Source organism: Fundulus heteroclitus, chromosome 5 (genome assembly GCF_011125445.2).
Source record: "Fundulus heteroclitus isolate FHET01 chromosome 5, MU-UCD_Fhet_4.1, whole genome shotgun sequence".
Classification (NCBI taxonomy): Eukaryota; Metazoa; Chordata; class Actinopteri; order Cyprinodontiformes; family Fundulidae; genus Fundulus; species Fundulus heteroclitus.
This window is the reverse complement of record NC_046365.1, coordinates 3,522,595-3,545,543: the sequence shown is the minus strand read 5'-3', so window position 1 is coordinate 3,545,543 and position 22,949 is coordinate 3,522,595. Positions and strand designations below refer to the sequence as shown.

Here is a 22,949-nt window from a genome sequence, read left to right as displayed (position 1 = left end):
TCAAATTACAGACCAGAATAACCTGTCAATTCTGCAGTCCTCTAATTTCATCCCGCAGAACAAAAATAAGATGCAAGGTTATGTGAAGATGTCTAAACAGTTAGGTCCCTTTGAATGGAAAACACACCAAATCAAGCCTGAAGTGAATGCAGAGGCGGATGAAATCGTATGCACTGTATAAAACGGTGTCATGTGCAGTCTTTACACACATATTTTCTTGTTGTCATTTAAAGACAGAAGAGCCTTCTGTCCACTAACCCAGACACTGGAAGTTGTCAGCAGGTGTGGTGAGCAGCAGCTTGCCCTCCATTCCCCGGGGGCTGGCACAGCGGGCGATACCAGGCTCCTTATAGCCGCTCTTCACCCAGTCTGACAGCCAGAGCAGTCGGCAGTCACAGTACAGAGGGTTGGCTCCGATTGCTCTGAAGGAATGAAAAAACAAGGAGCTGAGCAACATAGTAAGAAAAGATGTGAACAAGAGGCAGAGACCAAGGGGTGGGAAATGTGAGCCGGACGGTAACAGAAGTAGGGACATCTCCAAACTTCACCGTAGGAGAACCACAGTTAACAACGAGATCTTGGTCTGATTGATGCCATGTAAATGCCAACTGCTGAAAATATTTTATTCTTACCACACAAAAGTAAACATGTTAAGTTTGATCAATTCTACTGTGTGATTTGGCCAGATCAGATCAAAAGTCTTTGGCAACAAACACCCCAGATGAGTCTGCACTAGAACAAATGAAGCGCGTAATGCCCACTATTTAAAATTGTGGAGGATCTGCGATGTTGTGGTCCTGTTTCTCTTCCAAAGACCTGACTTTGAAGATCAGGGGACTATAAATAAAATCTAGTGGCCTTCACCAGTGAGCTGAAAGTTGGTCATCACCATGTCTTTTTAAACGGCAATGATTTAAAACAAGTGGTCAAATCAATTGGTTAAATCGGCAGAAAAAAATAATAATCTTATTCAATAATCATCACAGGCCCTAGACCTGCAGGTACAGTTGAAGAAAAATATATGTTTTTTATATTGCAGTAATTCAAACTGAAAAATGAAACTCATACTTTATAGAGTCATCAAATCGATTAATATGTTTCAGTTGTTTATTTCTGTTTGTTTTAGGAACATGGCTTACAGCTGAGATTATAAATCATAAAGATTATAAAAGGCCAGTAAAAAAACTATTGTTTAAGCAGAAATGTGGAGCTACTGAAAACTCAGGTCCTACACATCATATGCAATCAACACTAGACTGCTCCTTCAGCATGAATTACTGCAACAGTGCGGCATGGCATGGAGGTGATGAGCCTGTGGTTCTACTGAGGTGGAATGGAAGCCCAGGTTGCTTTGATAGCTGCCCTTTGCCCATCTGCATTGTTGGATCTGGTGTCTCTCATCATCCTCTTAACAATGCTCCACAGATTCCATATCGGGTTCAGGCCTGGCCAGTTTGCAGGTCAATCCAGTAAGGTCACTAAAGGAGCTTTTGGTTCCTTTGGCAGAGTGTGCAGGTGCCAAGTCCTGCAGGAACTAAAATCAGCATCTCCTTAAAGCTTGTCAGCAGAAGGAAACATGAGGTGCTCTAAAACTTCCTGGTAGAAGGCTGCATTGACTGTGGACTTCAGAAAACCGAAGTGTAGCCAGAACCAGCTGATCACATGGGACCCCAAACCATCACTGGCTGTAGAAACTTTACACTGAACTTCAGGCAACATGGATTCTGGGCCTCTCCACCAGGGATGGAGTTCTTGAGACCGGTCTCAGGGATGTCGTTTCCTGGGCTCGGTCTTGGGCTCAGCCTCATCCTATTGGGTCTAGAAAAATTTGGTCGAGGCCGGTTTGATTCCATTTTTCAAATATTAACTCCCTTTGATCTGCACCACAAATGCGCGTCACAAGAAAAAAAAGCAAACAACCTGAATGGACGCGTCCCCCCAGATTCAGAAGGGCTCCATATCCGTCCCCCACATTGTGACCAGATGAGGTGAGAATCAGCATCGCCCGCAAAACCAACGATTAATGCTCCGTTAGTTCGACTAATTTACATTGCAGCGCCTCTCTTCCTGCGCTCCCGACACATGGGGTACAAATACTGTCCGAGGATAACTTTGCCTCGACACCTGAATGTAGTCAGAACCGCCTCTCAGCTATCCTACTCAGAAAGTTGGACTCATCCCACCAGCCCGACATAGATACATGCTGTCTGCTTCTCACGTAAGTTACATGTTTATCTGTAAAGCTGAGAAGAGCTTGGAGCACTCATCTTTGAGGTTATGTTGTTCTGAGCTCTGTAGAGTCAAGCTTTTTTGTACAAAAAATAAATAAATAAATAAAAGTGAGGACGACTGTGACTCCCCGGGGACCTAAAGAGTAACTTATTACTGAGCCTGTGTTCATTGGGGGTGTTTAATCAATAGAGGAAAAAATAAAAAGCCCCGTTCAGAGCACAGCCTAATCCCTGCGTTCGGTGGTGCTTTGGCACTTTTTTACAAAGAGTTCTACTCTGTTCTAGACATAGTGGATGCACAATTTACTGAGAGGTTCATGCAATCAGGCATTCAAACAATATAAGACGTGGAAAACTGCTCCCTGACCCTCATTAGAAATGTTGCACCAGTTTACAAATATCATTTTACGATGATAATTTATTACTCAGGAGTCATTTTAGTTGAAGAATGGATCTTTCAAATTCAGAATTTTGTGTTTTAAGTAATTTTTTGTTGTTTTTTTAAATATATAAAAAACAAACTAGTGTCCCATCTAATTTTAAAGAATCGGTCTTAGTTTTGGTCTTGGTCTCAGAAGAGTCTTACTTGACTACATCACTGCTCTCCACTCTTCCTCCAGACTCTAGGACATGATTTCCAAGTGAAATGCAAACTTGACGGTCAGCTTCTTTAACAATGACCTTTGTGGATGACGCTAAGCAGGAGCGCTGTGAGCGACTATCTGCTGGACAACTGTCTAGTCAGCAGTCTTCACCACGATCGTAGAGCAGGAGTTGGCAACCTCCAGTCTCAGGATTGTATGTTGCCTTCAAAATCCTTTTTTTTAGGTCTGCCACATAATTTAAAACAAATAAATAACATTTTAAAGCTTACAGGAAAAAATATTAACAACCAATGAGATTGTTGTGATTGCCTGTCAGCAAGCCATCCATCTGGGTCAGGGTCAGTGTAACGTGTTTTCAAGCGTCAGAGCAAGATGAGCTAAAGTGACAGGTTCCGGTCATAGCGGCTATGAAAAAAGACAAGTGAGGCTAAATGTGGCATTTTCAGAACAAAACTCATGAGCGACTATTTGATCATTATAGGACAGTCACACCCTGACCGGCATAAGCATACTAATCTGGGGGTCATGGACAGGTGTGCGACCGCTGGTGTTTGGATACAAAACACTCAGAGTTTATAAGAACTTTTAGTGATAGAACTTTATGAGAAAACGTTTCCAGTGACCGAAATAGCAAGAAGTCCAAGCCTCGTGGAGAGGGAGAGTTTGAAAGAATGCATGCAGCTGCTGAGAGCATCGGCTTTTCAGAAAAGTAGCAGACAAGGCCACCAATAAGGCCTATGATACCTGGCTAAATAGAAGCAGCTCCATCCATCACATTAGGCGAGTGTGACAAATGCACTATGTACACAGCCTTCAAAATATCATACTTGTTCATATTTAACAAAAAGATTTTCGTTTTTGAGACCAAAAATAAATGTAAAAACTGAAGATGTTTACATCCGTAAACATCTAGATGCCTTTGTTAAATCAGTAGTGATTAGGTTAATATATTTTGTTGAGTTTTGACGGGCAGAAACTGTAAAAAAAACAAAACAAAACAAAAAAAACACAAAAGGAAATTTACAACTTTTTGCAAATGAAGTTACATATCTTCTAGGCTTTCTCTAACTTGTAATTACTGTGGCCCTCAGAAAAAAACATAAGAGAGAAAAGGGTCTCCATGCTTGCTCATCAGAGATTATGCAAAGAGGATCCCTCTTTACTGCGACTGTGTTTTCACAGGTTTGCCTAAAAAGTGGATCAGACAGCTGCAGCTGATCCAGAACGCTGCTGCCCACGTCCTCACTAAGACTAAGAAAGTAGAACACATCACCCCAGTTCTAAAGTCCTTACACTGGCTCCCTGTATCTCAGAGAATAGACTTCAAAATCCTTCTGTTAGTCTATAAATCCCTGAATGACTTAGCACCTAAATACATCACAGACTTGTTATCAGTGTATCAACCATCCAGACCACTCAGGTCTTCTGGCTCCAGCCTGCTCTGCATACCTAGAACCAGAACTAAACACGGAGAAGCAGCATTTAGTTCCTATGCTCCACTTATCTGGAACAAACTTCCAGAAAACTTTAAAAGTGCGGAAAGCCTGAGTTCTTTTAAATCAAGATTGAAAACACATTTGTTTAGGACTGCTTTTGACTGTTCTAGTTAAACTGTTTTACTGAAACATCATTAGTTCAACTTTGTAGTCCAACTGTTATTGATGTTCTTTTTTTTTCTTTGTTTCTACATTTTATTCCTACTTGCTTATAGTCTGTTTTATTTTCCTGTATTTTAATCATGTAAAGCACTTTGCATTGTCTTTGTACTGAATTGTGCTATATAAATAAATTTGCCTTGCCTTGCCTTGCCTCTTTGTCTACACTCCAACTGTGTGAGACAGTGTATGTACATGTCACACATCTTTTCCCAGCGCAACGTGTGTGGCACTTACAGGTGAGACAGGGAGGCCAGGTCGCTGAAGATTCCTTGCTGCAGCTCCGAGATGTCGTTGCCATGGAGAGAGCTGAGAGACAAAAACAGTTACAGGCCAGAAAAGGTACTGAACATTCAAAGTGAACCGTCACTAAGCACAATGACTCTTACAGCATATAAAAAGAAACAAATTATAGTTTAGCAAAGCTGCATGATGATACTCTGTGCGTGTGTGTGTGTGTGTGTGTGTGTGTGTGTGTGTGTGTGTGTGTGTGTGTGCTCACAGCAGTCTCAAGGAATGCAAGCCTGCCAGAGCCAGCGGAGGGATACATCGTAAGGAGTTGTAACTGAGGATCCTGGGAAAACACAGCAACATTCAGAATTAAAACACACACACGCCGGCTAAACAATGTTTAACTGCGACAGCAAGAAAATCAGCAGGTATCAACATTTAATATCAGATAAACCCTCTTTCAATTCTGTAGATGTACATTTAAGACAGTGAAAATAAATCTCTGGTCCTTACCATGCAGTAAGGACGGACTTAGTTTTAATTAGTTTGTCTACAGATCTTAGGGTTCTTCTGAAAGCAGGAACTCTGCATCAGAGAGGAGGCATCAGCCCTCAGGCACAAAAAGAGGGTGGCAATGCTTTTGGAATAGCTACTTCTTTCCACATTTTTGTCTTGATCAACTGCTGCTAACACTGCAGGGACAGTAAGGCAGGGCATTAAGATGCAACAAGTCTGGTTTAACGCCTCAACCAGCTGTAAATGGCTTAGGATCAGTCTCTATGAGCTCGCCACATCTGGCCTCTGGGATTTCTGCCCATTCATCAAGGCTAAACTACTCCAGCTTCTTCAAGTTGGATGGCTTTTACTTGTGAACAGTGATGTTCAAGTTTAACCACAGATTCTCAGTTGGAATGAGGGTTGGACTTTGACTAGGCCATTCTAACATAATTAAATGTTTCCCCTGGTATGAAAAGTGTGTTTCAATGTCTAGAAAAAAACAGAAAACATCTTGTAAAGATGCTGGCTGAACCTAGCTGTGGAGAGAGTCCTTTTCCACAGTGAAACGAGTCCCCCTTAGCACTTACCATATACATTGCAGCAGCAGCATAAAAATCCAGATTCAGGAGACCTGCCCTGTGGCCTGATTAAACTAAAATGATTAAACTAAATTGAAGTGTTTTGGTTGCAGTGACCATCGTAACATTTTTGGGTAGCTGAGGACATAATCCAAATCATACCAAAGGTACCTAACAGCAGCCTAATATCGTGGGCATGTTTTGCTCCAACAGGGACTGGTGCACTTCATACTGTAGTGAAATAGTGAATTGTTTGATTGCAATTTATACAATTTAAAAGGCAGTTCCAACAAATATTAAGGACACATATATATAAACTTCTGATTTTACTTCACATGTCAGTGCCATGAAATCCCTTCATATTTCACTCACAGTCTTGACTCTTCTGACTCTTCTTCAGACTGAAATGCCATTTTCTTTGGGGACATTTATAGCTTAAGGCTCATGAAACGATGAAACAAACCCAACTGCTATCTGTCTTTCTTAGTGTGTCTACTCACAGAGTTGTGAGCTGACTCATATTGGAGAAGGAGTCGTTGGACAGCGAGCTGATTTTGTTGTTGCTCAGATCTCTGCAGAGGCAAAGGTCAGGAGTGATCAATACACAGTAATGCACAATGCATGTAAGTCTTACACAAACATGCAGAAACAACACACACTGAGAAAGTTACACACTTTTCAAAAATGTATTTTCTAGAATAACTTTCTCTGAGACATGGGGTCACGTTAAAAAAAACAAATGATCTCAACTCTTGCTCTGTACTGATCGCATGAAGGATTCGGCTGGATGTTTGTCATACTATCTTAATATGATCCGTCTCTGCATTGAATCCAGCCCACAGCCAACACCTCCATCTACTGGGTGTTTGTGGAAGTATGGAAGCTTGCCCCCAGCTCCCGTCACACCTCACTAGATTAACTTTATTTATTTCTGAGTTTACACTGTTTTGCAAACAGGCTTTGAGGGAAAACAATTTTCATCACAATCTTTAAAAATATGCATATTCAATAGAGGTCTGAAAAAAAGCCCTTCAGATAATTTTGCTCTTTGCACCCCAACAGCTTGTTAGCTGGACTGCAAAAGACTACAAAAGAAACCGCTGTTTACTGTACTTGTGGCACCACAAATGCAGTGTAAAGAGATTGCTTTCATAGAGTAGAGTGGAATAAAAGTCAGAATTATCTTTGGCATATGTGTGGTCAGGTGTCTCTTACACAAGCTGCAGGTACTTGAGGGTGGCTAACTCCTTAGGAACACCGGTGAACTGGTTTCCATCCAGGTACCTAACAACAGAGAACAGAGACATTTGTTCTGAAAAAACACAAACATACTCTATTATGGCTCTAATTTCATACACAACTGACTCATAGTTGTCTTCCCACCAAGCCGTTACTATTTTCAAATTTATGTCTACTGAATCCATTCAGTCCATGAACATTTGAATGTTTCTAAAGACCTGTTTACATGGATTCCCTGGTTAGGGCAGAGAAAGGATGACAGCAGTGATCAGGCTTATCTAATCAGGGAGCTCAGGCAGTAATGACACGTTAATTACTTCTATGATTTATACTGGAACCATTTAGGCGCCACAACCGACTTCTTCCTGAAACGCAGCATTGCATGTGGCGTTCAAGTTTTAACTCTTCAATTCAGTGTCTTTATTCAACAGCCTTCCCATCTTTGGTACAATAGATGTCCAATAATGTTTAAATTGAGTGATTTAATTTAAAAAATGCTAGAGCTTAGCTTATCCTAGTGCTACTATTATTGACAAATGCACCAGGGAATTGTGTTTATACTGAAACCAGACAATTTTGCTCTTGGTCAGCCCTGACTGGTGACTGGTCAGTCTTTTTCCTATCGCCGAACATCCCATGCATAAGTGACACCGGACTCCACAAACAGTGAAGAAGACTCAGCGTTAGCTAGCTAGAAAAAATATTGTATCTTCTTAAACAATGGCCCATAAAGAGATCCGATCTATCCCAGCAGGTAAAAGCCCCGCTCCTCATTTTGCAATTGACCTGGGTACTAAGTCTAAAATCAACCCATTTAAAGCTTTATCTGGAATGTAGTGGAGAGCTGAACAGCAGTCATGGGTGTTAAAATCCAACTCTGATGAAACAATTGTGAAATATCTTATTTTCCCACTTTCTTTCTCATTGCAGATGTCTGTACTATGGGATGTAAACTGTGTTTACTCACAGTTCTGTGATGTTACGGGGTAGTCCTCTGGGCAGAGCCTGCAGGTGTTTGTTGCTGCAGCGAACCACTGTGTCCATGCAGGAACACTGACTGGGACACTGAGGCCCTGACCCACAGCTCCTGTCCTCCAGCACCGACCCTGGACACACAGATCAGAAGGCACAGTTTCACTTTGGTATTTATTTCTTTAGTGGTGCTCTTTTTAAATCATCCACTGTGTATTTGCTTCCGTTCCTCTCTATATTTCAGCAAGAATTGATTGGGGGGGATAATACCATCCTCGCAGCGGAAATCAGGCACAGCTACATCCTGCAGGGGAATCCCTCGAAGAAAAGCGGGGCTCTGACAGCGAGGATTCCCTGTGACGATCCGGCGGCTTCTGAGCCATGCCCCGAACCAGGACAGGTGGCAGTCACAGTTAAAGGGATTGGCCAGCAGGTTTCTGATACACAGCAGAGAAACTATGAGGGAATGGTACACAAGGTGAAGCGCACTCTATGTAACGTACATATGTGTGTGTGTGTGTCACTCACAGTGTGGACAGGTTGGGCAGTGTGTCAAAGGCCCCAGGTAGGATGGTGGTAAGCTGGTTGTCATAGAGAGAGAGCAGCCTGACGTTGGTCAAGCCTGTGAAGCTGCTGTTATGGATGCAGCTAATCCTGTTGTTCCTCAGCATCCTGGACACACACACACACACACACAAATTATAAACATTCTTTGTGGAAAGGAAAGCATGCATTATTTGTTTTATGATGTCTTTTACGTCACATATAGTAATTTTTTTTACTGTTTTTAACCCTTTTGTCTGGATGTTTTTGCCTAGCTGAAGAACGAAAATCCATAATGTATTTGTATGGTGTGCAGAGTAAATCTTAGAAAATAATATTGTGGGAGTGTAACATAAATAGCAGATCCAAAAAAGCGGTGAAAGATTACCCATAAGTGTAAAGCTGCCTAGACACTGGCATTCTGAAAGAGTAAGACGTTCTGAAAGAGACGGGTGCTGACAGAGACTGTTTGGATTCGCTGTACTCTTGATTGTATTAGCTGCTAATGACAGCTAATACAAACGAAAACCTGCTCCTTTTTTAGTTTTCCTTCCTTGGATCACTTTTCTGAAGCCAGACTTTAGCTTTCTAAGTATTCCAGTTTTATTCTTATAAAATATGGAAGTTTTTTCTGTTGTTCTTATTTTTAATGTTTTTTGTGCATAACTTTATTGATAGTATTTACTGAATTTGTTTTTTGTTTATTACCATATTAAACCTGCTGCCAGGTGGTGCTGCAACTCCAGTTCAGGACCAGATTTCTAAATGTTCTAAAATTGTTTTAGACTTGCAGCTCTTGTTGATGCTTCATAACTGCTAAGTTTTAAGTTGTATCTTATTAAAAATATAATTTTAAAGAATCCAAAGCTTATAAAGACTTTTCCCAACATCTTACATGTTGTTTGACTATGCTGCAGGTACATTTTGCAAATAACTATGCATTCTCTTAGTATAGTTGTGCATTTCTGGCCTGTGGGAGATATAATATGTATCTTAACAAACTGCCACACATAAGTATGTATGTCTATATGAAATATGTATGCAACAAAACCCAATAAGACTCCTCTTAGGTACAATAAATGATGGTTTAAGTGATAATATTGCAAAAAAGTATTTTGGTCATAATTACATGTTTCTGATCAAATATAATAATAATATCAACAACAACAACAACAACAATATTTGACAAGTATTAGCAAAAAAAAATAAAAAATAGTATCAGCAGCCTATTTGATGCATGCCACAGCATCTCAATTGAATTTAAGTTTAGACATTGACTAGGCTGCTCCAAAACCTTCGTTTAGTCTATTTAGTTACTCATACATAGGCATATTTAATGGTTTGCTTTGGATCATTATCCGATTGCATAACTTAAATGCACTGAAGCTTACAGTCACAAACTGATGGCAGCACTTTCTCCTTTAGGATATTCTACTAGAGAGCAGTTTTTACTGCAAGTTCTCCAGGTCCCGAAAAGGCAACGCAGTCCCAGACCATCTCTCTACCACAACTAAGTTTGAGTGTCAGTACAATGCTCTTTTTTCTGAGATGCTGTATTAGTTTTACACTAGACATAACATATTGCACACTTTTCAGAAAGTTTCCTTTTTGTCTTTTCAGTCCACAGAATATGATTATTTTTGTGACCCTTTGGTCAGCTATTGATTTAGCTGTGGAACTTCTCCACGAATATAATTTTTGCCCAGTCTGTTTATTAATGTTGAATCAGGATGACTGACCTTAACTAAGGCAACTAAGGCCTAAAGAGTTTTAGATGTTATTCTGGAATATTTTGTGAGTTCCTGAAAGAGTTGCAGATGCACTGACTTGGGGTAATCTTGGGAGGTTGTAAAATTTTGGGTAGATTCACTACTATGCTCGATGTTTCTTGTTGGCAATATTTCCGAAGTTCACTGAGGTTCCCAAAGCCTTAGAAATGGCTTATTAACCAATTCTTAGACTGACAGATGTCAGTGACTTTTTTCTTATCTGTTTTTAAGATTTTTAGATCAGAGCATGATGTGTTGCTTTTTGACACATATTAGCTTACTTCATGCTGTCAGAAAGGTTCTATTTAAAGGAGCAATAAGCTAAATTGCATTATTTTAGACAGAAAGAAATAAAACATATTTTTGTGAAGAACTAAAGGTATCTTGGAATATATAATGGAATATGGTATGACGTCACACACCCTCCCTTTGTGTTTTCCTTTTTTCGACGGATAGGCAGCGTAAGGGGGACCCATCCTGTCTCGATTTTACTTTTTTTGTGGGATACACCCTATATTATTGGATGGAAAACGATGTGTCTTTCGACTTTGTCAGTCCTGGACGTAGAGACATATACATGTTTCGATTCATGATACTTAGATTTCTACTTATTGGATTTGGTGGATTTTTGATGTATCAGCAAATACAGTGGATGTCGGTGGCCATTTGGCCTTGATCGGGCTACCGGCTGCATATGACGCGCTCACTAAGGCGGTGAACGGACAGGCACGGAGTGTTGGAGGAGCAGAGCCGAAAAGCTGAATGTGCTGGAACGCAGACTGGCTTCGGTGGTTGAACTCAAGGGGAGATGGGATAAAATCTGGAAGTGAAATGCGAAAAAGCCCAACTAATTTGGAATATTGGATTTCACCATTTGGAACCAGCAATGACTTAAAGCTGACGGGAAAGTCAGTGCAGCTTGTCCTCATAACAAATAAAGTATTTGGATTATGCCTCCCCTATCAATATCACTCCCGGGTTGTTATGGCGAGTGAGCTCAGAACTACCTCCCCTGCTCCCTCCTTCCCCGCTGACATCTGCGGATGCTTTCTGAACTGGTGGCTGGTTGATAACATTAAGGACAGTGGCCTCTGGAGAGTGTTAATGGAAATATAAACACTTTTACCCAAACAGACACACATAACTGATGAAAAATTATGAACCTACATGTGACCAGTCTCCAATGTTAACCTTGGCCTACATGTGTCTTGTCATATTTGTGCTTCTCGTGCCAGAGGTTTTTGATATCTCAAACGGTATCCTGTTACTAGGATAAAGTGTGAAATATGTGTTTTTCCTCTCCCTACCTATTGTGGCCCCTATCTTTCCACAGAGTAATGGCAGTGCCCTGTGGGCACCGTGTAAGGCGGTGTCCTTGGCAGCATGGCCTCAGTAAATCGTCTCTCCCTTAAATGTTGTACTGAAACAGGAATTTCGCTCTGGGATTATTAAAGTATGTCTGATTCTGATTCTGAAAGGCTGAAACTCAGGCCTTAGCCCCTCCCTCCCTATAAAATGCCCTGATCATGATCAGGACCCATTATTACCACAAAAAACATGGTCTTTGGCAAAGAAGTTGTCAGATAAGGAAAGAGACAAAATTGTATCTGTCCAATCATCTGAAAACAGATACTCTTCATTCATTTTGATGCCAAAATTGAAACTGTCTGTGTGTTTCTTCGACTTACAAAATACATGCTTTACTTGTAAAGGTTTTACTACAATAACACAATTTAGTAGCTCAAAGTACGTGTTGAATCCTTTTTTCATCCACTCTAACCTTCAAATTAAAATACTAGATTTTTTTCTGCCAATATGTGCTGTATATTAGGTGCAAACCATTGAACTCACAGCATGCGCAGCCCCTCCATGCCTTTAAACATACTCCCTCGCACAGATTCCAGGTGGTTGGCTGTGAGGTGAAGCTCCACCACTGATGATGCGCCCTCAAATGCACCGTCCTCAATCTCTGAAATCTTGTTGTTGCTCAGGTTACTAAAACAGAATAGAATAATCCTTTATGGTACCACAGTGCGGAAATTCAGGTGTATCAGCAGCAAGAAAGGGAAAGTCCACAATGGAAAAGAAACTGGACCGTTACTAAAAACAGTCTACTCGGATGAAATAAAATGTGTTACTGAGTAGGGTGAGCGGAAAGTGTACAAAGTTATAATGGTGTGTAAAAAGCATCGACAGACTAGCTACCAAAAAAGGAAAAAAAATGCAAACTGAAAACAAAGCTTAATGATGTAAAATATGTTGTTGTATTTTTCATTTTATTCTGAGAACCATGTTAAGACAGCTTACATTTTCTTTAGATGTGATAGACCCTTGAAGGCTCTGGTGGCTTCTAGTATGGACAGGTCATTGTTGTTAAGACGCCTGAAGCAACAACATCACAAGTAGAAGATTTCATTAATATAAATGTCAACATAAAGATCTATCTCTATGTATGTGTAGTACAAAAATAGTTTAGCCATTAAGGCCAGTTTTGTCAGTGTTGTCCTGGGTTCTGGCTAAGCTGTCAGCTGATCTGGACATTAAATACAAGTACTCTCTCCCTGTTCTTGGTCAGCTAAGACTACCACAACTTATTGCTTCTTTGCTAAATGCCAGAAATTCTTTTTTTTTTTTTTTTTTTTTACGAAATCTTTTAAACTGTCTTCAGACTCAGAAGTTTTTTCAGTATTTATTAGAGTCTTTCCTCATGATGCCATGTTATGTGAAGTGCACCAGTCCCTGCCTCCTGCAGCAAAATACCCACAACATGATGCTGCTATGTCTGTAATTCACAGTTTGGAGGATTTTCCCAGGCTGACATGGTTCCTCCTTCTTCATCCAAACATAATGATGATCATTAAAGTCCAATACTTCATATTAAGTTTCATAAGACCACAGGACATGTCTCCACAAACTAAGGTTTTTGTTTCTGAGTGCGCTATGTGGATTTTGAATTACTGGCTTCTTCTCTAAGTGGCCCTTCTGTCCATTTTGGTGCAGGTCTATTTTCACTGGGAATGCTGATACTCTCGAAGCAGCTTCAGTCAGCATCTCAACAAGGTCTTTAGTTTTTGTTCTGGGATTGATTCAACCATTGTGAAGCAAGCATGTTCATTTCTAGGACACAGAACTCAAAAAAGAACAGCAAGTAACTCGATAAGCCAAATAAACTAAATACCACTTTTTCCTTTATTTATGTTTGTGGATGCTTTGCTGTGCACTGCAACTGAATGTGTGAATTCAGTTGCAGTGGATGGATGAATTTCCATCCATTCATCCATCCATCCATCCATCCATCCATCCATCCATCCGTCCATCCATCCATCCATCTGTCCATCCATGGAAGTAGTTTTAGCGGCGTATTTTGTTTATCTTATAGCTAAGTGGTGTTTCAACATAATTGCTGCTCCAGCCAGACATAGTATCTGTGTGCTTTTGCACATGCATGTGTCTCACAGCTCTTCAGTGGAGGGCGGCAGGTGTTCGGGAAACTTGGTGAGGCGTAGATTGGAGCAGTCCACCACATTGGCCTCACAGCGACATTTAGCAGGACATACAGGCTTACTGTTGCACTCGTAGCTCTGGCGTCTGTCTTCAGTACCTGGATGCAAACACACACAGATAGTGATCAGATAAACTGCTAATTATGCACATTTTCTAAAAAGAATCTTAATCTCGCTGGGAATATGAAAAATAACAAGGATAAATACAAAAATACATATTCACCTGGGATGTGGTACTGTTCCTTGGCTGTAAGGAAAAGCAACAAGAAACAAACCTGTCAATAAAAATGTGCTTGGATAGCAGCAGATATCAACAGAGTCAGCCACAAACAGCCTGCGGCAGAAAACCTATGTAGAAGTAAAGGTATGATATGCCTGCATGGACATTTCCAGGCCTGGCAGCAGATTAAAGTGCTGTGGAAGCAGTTTGATCAGCATCTGTGATGGTTCTCCCTGCTTCCCTCTCTGGCTTCAAGCAGACTACAGGCGTAAGGTGAGCAATTGAAACAGACCAGATATCTTTTACTCACAGGTCCCCAACTACAATCTCTGCCTATTTATTCCTTGTCTCAAAGTTAAACTTGCTCCATTAGACATGCTATTTAACGCTCTGTTAGCCCTATGATCTTCAGTAAAAAAAAAACTACAAACACAAACAGACCCTTGGTGTAAAAGAAGATTAAAGAATTACATGAATTCTCCTCAAATAAATCTTCTGCATGGTATTTCAAAATGTGTAAAACAGAGAACAGTAAACTTACTAATAAAGACCTCACTGACTATTATTGAGCTATATAAACATGGCATCATTGTTCACGGAATTAGACAAAGGTACATTTAGGAGTCAGAGCTGAGACCTCTGAGGCGACACTGTCCTGGGTCTCCAGCAATTTAGTCTTTAAATCTAGAATTAAATTGTTTGAAGTCAAGGAAAAGACCAGGAAGCCTCTCATTGGTTCATTTGTTCCAAGAGAAACCTTCCAGCAGCTTGGTTGCTTTACACTTCCCGCAGCAACCTGAACCACATGAGGAACTGCGCCGACTTACAGGAGCATCTGAACTTGTGGCTTTTGATCTGAGCGATGCGTTTGTTGGCGAGGCGGCGAGGGCTGGCGCAGCGAGCTCCACTGGTCTCTATGGGGTTGGAACTCAAGAAGTCAGCCAGCCACTTCACATGACAGTCACAAACAAAAGGGTTCTGGGCCAGGTGGCTGAGAAGACATCACAAAGCGGTGAGGACACCAACTGGATCAGACACAATGGACTGAAATAGAACCCAAACAGAAAGCGTTTCTCTCTGTACTCACAGTGTCTGAATGCTGTGCAGCGAGCTGAAGGTTCCCTTTGCCAGACTCTGGATCTTGTTGTCATATAGAGATAGAAGGGCCAAGTTTTCCAGGTCTTTAAATGCTGTGGCACGGATACAGGTGATTTTATTTGCATTCAGCAATCTGCAGAATGTTAAGAAACCAGGATCAGTCAGGGATGCTTAAAAGCATAAAACATTTTTATTTCAAGGATAACCCCTTGAAATGTACCATCTCATTTTCAAGAGGGTCCTTACAACATCTAAGTATTAACAGGACTACAAATAATTAGTAAATGCAAAATGTAACAGACGACAATTTAACGCAAAGACACCTATAAGTGATTTTTACCAATACTTCCAAAATTAGCCACATCGGTACATAAAAGCTTAAAAATCCTAATTTGAGCCCGTGGCCTATGTTTATATTTTCGGTGCCATGTAAATTGATAAATATACATTATGAATTCAAACCTGTGCATCCAATTCTTGTTTTTAAAAGTCATTGCAGCTGTTTTATCTGTTTGATATATAATAATAGAACTTTATTGATCTCACAATGGAGAAATTCACTTCTGCATCTTAACCCATCCCCTTGGGGAGCAGTGGCCTGCCTCTGTGTGGCACCTGGGGAGCAATTGGGGGTTAAGGGTCTTGCTCAGGGACCCAGAATGGCAGCTTGTGGGAGATGAACTCAGAACCTCTGGGACCGAAGCTCTGTGCTCTAACCACTAGGCCACCACTTCCCATATATAATCATTTAGTTAAGCTGATATTTGTACATCTCATCTAAACTCTACATAGAGTCTAGGGAAAGCCTGCCCTCTGCTCTAAAGTTGAATCAATGAAAATAATCCATTCTTTGCAATGTGCAGAGAACATGGGACCCCATATGAGGAGGATGCTGTCAAAGGGGCATGCAGGGGTTTGCAATGAAAAATCTAACAGTTGTCATTTTTTTGTTGTTGCTTTATTTAAAAACATATAATTAGAAAAAAGAAAAATGAATGCGTGTTATACCTGTGTTATATATTGGGTAAAAGAGAGAAAAAGAAAATATCTATGTACATACACATATACACAAATATGTGCAATAAATACACATGCAGTACAAACAAGACATTGTTTAAGTAATACATAATAATACTGTATTTATACATAAACAAAAAACACAATTAGCTCAAAAAGGAGTGGACAGAAGACACAATTATTTACTCCCAGTCCCTGTTCATACATAAATCATGCAGTTGCCAATTTAATTTGAGATTTGGTAAATCATGTCATGTACACCAGTGTTTTTTACTGTTTATACATACATTACCTTGTCAATACCACTGATGTCACTCACTTTATTATCACCACATTAATATTTTCATTATATATAATTATTTATTTTATACTTCAATAGTATGTATCCTTTTTAATTAATAATAAAATTTATATTTAGTAATTTTAGTAAGGTATTGGTGCTGACGGTAATCATAATTAGTTTTAGTTGTGTCTATTTGTGCATTGAAAGGCAAAGTGTTATGTGGACCTCCTGGCAGCGAGAGACAACCCCCCACAACAGTTCTACCCTTTGTTGAATGTCTTTTGCTCTGCATTAAAAGACATTCCATATGTATACCTACATACATACATATCCTCTAGATTCCAGTATAACTTTATCCTATTGTTATTGTAGAAATAAGTCAGACTACAACAACAAAATTATTATAATAAAACAGTCATATGCAAACAATATAGTTAAATAATTAATTATTTAACTATTTATAGACAGGCATTTTTATTATAATAATACATAATCTTCATTATAAATCTATCTAATATTATAGATATAAACCTGAGAACGCCAACTAACCATCATCACCCGCCTCCTCATTCTTGTACAGAGACAAAACCATTTCTTACTTTAATTGATAAATGTTTGGACATTGAACTTTAACTCCAGTCGATTCCAAAGTTTCACTCCACATACAGACACACAAAAACTTTTTCTAGTGGTTGTCACTGCTTGAACTTTAAAGTTACCACATCCTCTCAAGTTATAGCTGCCATACTGCTGGTTAAAGAGCTTCTGAATATTATTAACAGTGAGTTGGTTACCCACAGAAAAATCCAATACGCCGTACATTGAAAGAATAGCAATAGGCCCCTTCTGAGCCTGCCCTTAATAATGCCCATGTTTATTTCTAACCTTAATCTGTGATATCAGAAGGATCTACATATTCTGTATCAGTAAAATGGGCGTCACCACCAGTTAAGATAAGTTGGTGTCAATACCAACCCTAACCCAATGATCAACATAATCTGGTAAAAATTGGGACTTGAGGCTTACAAACCAGAATCTTGTTGGCTGTCTTTGGGGCAGATCACACTGGAATTCTGTAAATTGACCCAAATGAGCACACATGCAGGTCTCTGTGCATGGTACCACATGTGTGTTTTGGAAAGTCCAACTGATTCCAACCTTAAGTATGTGAGGCGACTGTCACTCAGTGATTAGAGTGATTGTCTTCCAATTAGAAGATTGGAAGAGAATCTTCAGCTTCCCCCTGTCACATGTCAATGTGCACCTGGGCAAGGCACTTAAAGGCATACTATGCAACATTTTTCAGTTAGTTAATGTGTTCCATACCGTTTTGGATGATTAAATGAGTCATTTCAGGTCAAACAAAGGTTTTCTCGGCCGCCCTGGGGGTCTGTGGGGGAAATACTGCACTTGCAATTGCAAGAGCTCACGGCCTGCACACACAGAAGTCTCGCTTTACGGCGAGAACTCCATGTGTTTTTGCCCTGCCATTCACTATATGCACGCGCGAAAGCAACAACAAAGAACCGCGTGTTAATGTCAAATAAACATGCAAGCATATCGAGTTTTATTATTATTGTTATTATTTTTTTTATTTTTTTTTATGTTGGCGAGACACTACCGCGGCGGCGGCTTGGCGAGGCGGTGGCGGCGGCTTGGCGAGGCGGTGGCGGTAGCGTCTCGCCAACATAAAAAATAAAAAATAAAAAAATATAAATAATAATAATAATAATAATAATAATAAAACTGGCGAGGCGGCGGCCGCGGCCGCCTCGCCAAGATAGCGCTGCGGGAAACCCTGATGTTCATACCTTCACTGTGTTAGTCATTGTTTGTACTGCCGTTTTTTCCACTTTTCGTTGCGTTCGCCTGTCTGCTAAGCTCAACAACCGCGTCTGGCTTGATGGAGAAACCAGAACAGCTGAGCATCTTTACGACAGTGCACTTTTACTTTCGCCCTCTGGGGGGAGTCTCGCTGGAAAATCAACCCCGGTTGCATAGTATACCTTTAACCCCACATTGCCTACCAATCTGTGTACCAGTGTATGAATGTATGTGTGTCACTGAGTGTGATTGGGTGAAATATAGCGGAAAGCCCTTTGAGTGAAAGTCAGTAAGATTAGAAAAGCGCTATATTAATTCAGTCCATTTACCAAATGGAGACCTGAATGACCAAATGGAGGCCTGAATCCCTAAACAAGACCCATTAGGATGACTTCTGGGATATGTTCCCTTAGGATCTCCATGAGAGTATAAACGCGTGTGGTGGTGTAGACTTACAGCAGCTCCAGAGAAACCAGGCCATCAAATACTCCACTGGGTAGCTCAGTGATTTTATTTCCATACAGAACCCTGCAGACAAGGAACAGCAGAAGCACCCAAATGCATTGTGTCAGCTGTTATTAATTCATTATTTGGACACAAACTAACACTTTACTGCACTGATACATGTTAACTAACAAATCAGAATGATGGGAGAACACATGCCTATGCATTATCTGTCTGCTAATAATCTGTTTGAGCCATTTCAGTCGGCTTTTATATGTAACCATTCAACAGAAATTGCTTTAACCAAAGTTGTTAACGATCTCTTGGTGAATGCATACAATAACCGCACCTCTGTTCAATTATTCCTAGATCTAAGTACTGCATTCAACACCGTGGACCATGGTATTCTTCTAGATAGGCTTGAAACTTTATTGGAGTCACTGGTGACGCATTCTCATGGCTCAGATCTTACCTGTCTGACAGATCTCAGTGTGTTAGTTTTAAAAATGAGACATCCGTGTCTTGTGCTTTAAGGCCTGGGGTCCCTCAAGGATCTGTGTTTGGTCCACTGCTATTTTCTCTCAATCTTCTTGCTCTTGGTTCCCTTTTGCATTCATTAAATGTTACCTTTCATTGCTATACCGACGATCTGCAGCTATACGTACCCTTTACTCTTGACAGCATTGCTGACTTGTCAAAATTAGAGGGCTGTCTATCAGCCATTAGGGGCTGGTTGTCTAATAACTTTCTGCTTCTTAACACAGATAAGACAGATTTAATGGTAATCGGACCTCAGAAATGGCTACACTCATTCCTAAATCTTACCCTTAAGATTGATGACCACGTCATAAAATGTAGGGATAACATTAACTTCTCGGGCTCTCAGGTCTCAAGACACTAGCCTTCTATAAATCCCTAAAGCGCAAAGAAAAACTGCTGGCGAGTGTGCCTTCTCTTTTCCAGCCCCTTTCCTGTGGAGTGACCTCCCTCAGGACATCAGGCAGGTTCTGTTGGTGTTTTAAATTTTAAGTTAAAGACCCACGTGTCTACTCTGTCCTCGTAGTAAATTTTATCTTCTGCTGCTGTATCTGTTTATCTGTTTTTTTTATCTGTTTTTGTTATCTGTACTGTCTTTTATCTCCTTTTAATCGTTCAGCTCATTGTATGAAAGTGCTTTATAAATAAAGTTATTATTATCCAACAGTGTAGATCAAGGGGGACAAAGTCCAGTTCTCGAGAGCTACAACTTTCAAACAGAGGTGTCAAAAGTATTCACATCTATTATTCAAGTAGAAGTATCGATACTCTGGTTTAAAAATACTTCTGTAGAAGTGGAAGTATGAACTCAAATCTTTTACTCAAGTAAAAGTAGCAAAGTACTGGCTTTAAAACTACTTAAAGTGTAAAATTAATTTAAGTTATAAAAAAAAAAATTCCACTAAGGACAAAAGCTTAGACCTCCTTCACCACAGGGGCCTTGAATGCATTTACTCCTCATACAAAACAAAGACAAATTTCTAAAGGCCATTATTACTATAATTGTATAGTATAATGTTAATATTAAAGAAAATTGGAATTGGCTGTTTCACCCACATATATTTCCATTGAAAACTAACCATTTATTTCTTTAATACAAAATATTAATACAAAAATATTAAATGTCCATATCAGTGCATTACTGAGCATCAGTATGAGTTTCATGGAGCAGACACTCTGATACCTGGTTGCCCGTAAGTATTGTTACAAAAAGAGACATATTATCAATAACCTTTTACTTTTTATTATTGGAATGTAAATTAACATCCAATCGTAGCTACAGGAATTTATGAGGGCAACAGATGTAATTCAATTCAATTCAATTCAATTTTATTTATATAGCGCCAAATCATGAAACATGTCATCTCAAGGCACTTTACAAAGTCAAGTTCAATCATATTATACAGATTGGGTCAGATTATACAGATTGGTCAAAAATGTCCTATATAAGGAAACCAGTTCCTTATGTTATGTAAGATAACAAAACTGGAGATGAAAATGAGTGCATTACCCTCTTATAACAATTACCCTTGTATGGACAGTGTTGTCAAAAGAAATGATTAATGAAAGTATTTAATCAAAAAATGGACAATATCCAATAATCCTAAAAATGCTATGTTCTACGTTTTGTTCTTCTTAAGTTTTTGTAGGGGCGTTTGGCAAACAACTTGGTGCAGTACTTCCTCCAACCACAAACAAAATCACTTTCAGTAGTGCTATTTATCTAAATTTATTTTATTTATTTATTTATTTATTATGGGCAAGCCAGAAGGAAAATAAGATGAAATAAGGTAGAATTATTGAGACTATTTTCAAAGTGTAAGGAGTGGAAGTAAAAAGTAGGCTAAAAATAATTACTCTACTAAAAGTATAAATAACCAAACTTTCTACTTAAGTAAGGTAATGAAGTATTTTTACTAAGTTACAGACCGTATACTAATTTAACTTATACCCATCTGCAAATACAGACAGCTGACATTGTGTGTTTTAAGACAAGAGTATTTGATATGCGATGGAGATGGTGGTTACACAGAGAAGTATTTGTAGCCTACACACGAATAGATCCACACATGTATGGATAGAGTGGGAAAACACTGTGATCTCAGCAGGGTGGACTCCCTGTTGAGCTGTCAGACGCCAGATGCAATTAATAAACAAATAAGTTACATCTGAAGATAACACGAGTGAAAAATCAACTGATTTAGTAGCAGATGTGGAGAATAAGTAAGGCTGTAATGAGCTGATAGTACAAGTGTGCACACATTTAAACAACTATTTTGTTGAAGCACCTTTTAATTCACCCACAGCATTTAGTCTTTGGGAAGAGTCTTTCAACATGTCACTTCTTCATTTGGTAATATTTTCTCACTCTACCTTGAAAAAGTTCCCCACCCCTGTCAGAATGTGAAGACATCTCTCTTTGCAGTTGAAACTGTTCATGATTTAATTTACTTTTACAGAAAAAAGTATCGTTGTTTAAAGAAAGGTAACCCCAAAGCCTGATCCTGCCACCACCATATTTCACTGTGTGAAGAGTTAAATGGTGAGATGAAGTGCTGTTTGGTGCTTACCTTTTAGAATTATGGCCAAAAGGTAAATTTGGTTTCATCAGACAGTAATATGTTCTCCCACAAGGTTCTGATTCCTTGTAGATGGGGCTGAATGTTTTCTTTGGAAAAGAAAGCTTCTTTCAGGGCTACCCCTTGGTCCAGACATACCTGGTCTAGGCAGGGTGGTCACGTGTAGAACATAGCTGGTAAGTAATTGTTTAATTTTTTCTCCAGTTAGAGAGGAGTCTCTCCACTGTACCATGGTCTAAATAGACCCTAACTTTCTAAATAGAGAAAGTTAGGGAGTTATTAATCAAGGTCTCATTTTTACTTCTCTAAAATCTGCCAGTCTAACAAACCATGTAAACATGTGATTTTCTATGTATAGAATAAAAACAAGAAGTCAAAATAAGTGAGAGGAAGCAAACATCACTCACAATGAGTTGAGAGCTCGGAGGCCGTGAAACGCGTCAGGCGCCATCTCAGATATCTGATTGTTGCTTAAGTCTCTGTAAATAAAACAGGTTGGAAACTATAAATATTCATCCCAGTGGTAAATAGGAAACCACACACACACAATTATTTGTGCGCTTTGAATAATCTCCTAAAGGAACTTGACATTCTGATTTTTTACACAATCAATCATCTGAGCATTTTCCGAAATCATTGAAGTAAATTTTGCATGCCATTTTGTTAGCTACAAGCTAACAAAATGGAAGCCCTTTCTAATGTTTATTTTTTGATTCTTTATGGAAGCCTTTTTTCTGTTTTCACACTTAGATACATTGTGTCATTGTTTAATTTGCTGTTCCTGAAATTAAATCAAAGTTTTAATATCTTTGGTTTTGTCAGGCCTATCAAACCACAAAATGTTAGATTTTAGTCGCTGGTCTGCAGCTACATGTCCCCATGTCTGCTGCTCAGCTGTCATTCTAAATGTTACAACAAAGAGTCTGGTTAAGAAATCAAATGCTTTCTAGGTTCTCAGGACACTTGGACAGTGATGATTGTAGGAGTTCCCCCTTTATTGTGAAAAGATTAAAAATAAAAAAAACAGAGACAAGAGCAGAGATTGTATTTCAGGTTATAAAAACAAGCTAAAAGGACCAGAAAGGCAGCAAGAGAGGACTGAACAAAATACAATAAAGATCCC

General features: G+C 39.5%; 1 protein-coding gene across 3 annotated transcripts in view; it reads right to left on the bottom strand.

Moving 5' to 3' along the window:
* Window positions 1-22,949, bottom strand: part of slit1b (slit homolog 1b (Drosophila)) — a 101,773-nt gene that overhangs the window by 33,683 nt on the left and 45,141 nt on the right. For all 3 annotated transcript variants that reach the window (XM_036136738.1, XM_036136739.1, XM_036136740.1), the window contains exons 11-26: window positions 22,234-22,305; window positions 18,723-18,794; window positions 15,132-15,275; window positions 14,872-15,035; window positions 14,048-14,071; window positions 13,778-13,922; window positions 12,629-12,703; window positions 12,173-12,316; window positions 8,538-8,681; window positions 8,280-8,446; window positions 8,005-8,143; window positions 7,014-7,082; window positions 6,299-6,370; window positions 4,994-5,065; window positions 4,729-4,800; window positions 259-422 (exon numbers count right to left, since the gene is read on the bottom strand). In XM_036136738.1, the coding sequence (XP_035992631.1) occupies window positions 259-422; window positions 4,729-4,800; window positions 4,994-5,065; window positions 6,299-6,370; window positions 7,014-7,082; window positions 8,005-8,143; window positions 8,280-8,446; window positions 8,538-8,681; window positions 12,173-12,316; window positions 12,629-12,703; window positions 13,778-13,922; window positions 14,048-14,071; window positions 14,872-15,035; window positions 15,132-15,275; window positions 18,723-18,794; window positions 22,234-22,305 (1,739 nt within the window). The remainder of the gene's footprint in view (window positions 1-258; window positions 423-4,728; window positions 4,801-4,993; window positions 5,066-6,298; window positions 6,371-7,013; window positions 7,083-8,004; window positions 8,144-8,279; window positions 8,447-8,537; window positions 8,682-12,172; window positions 12,317-12,628; window positions 12,704-13,777; window positions 13,923-14,047; window positions 14,072-14,871; window positions 15,036-15,131; window positions 15,276-18,722; window positions 18,795-22,233; window positions 22,306-22,949) is intronic.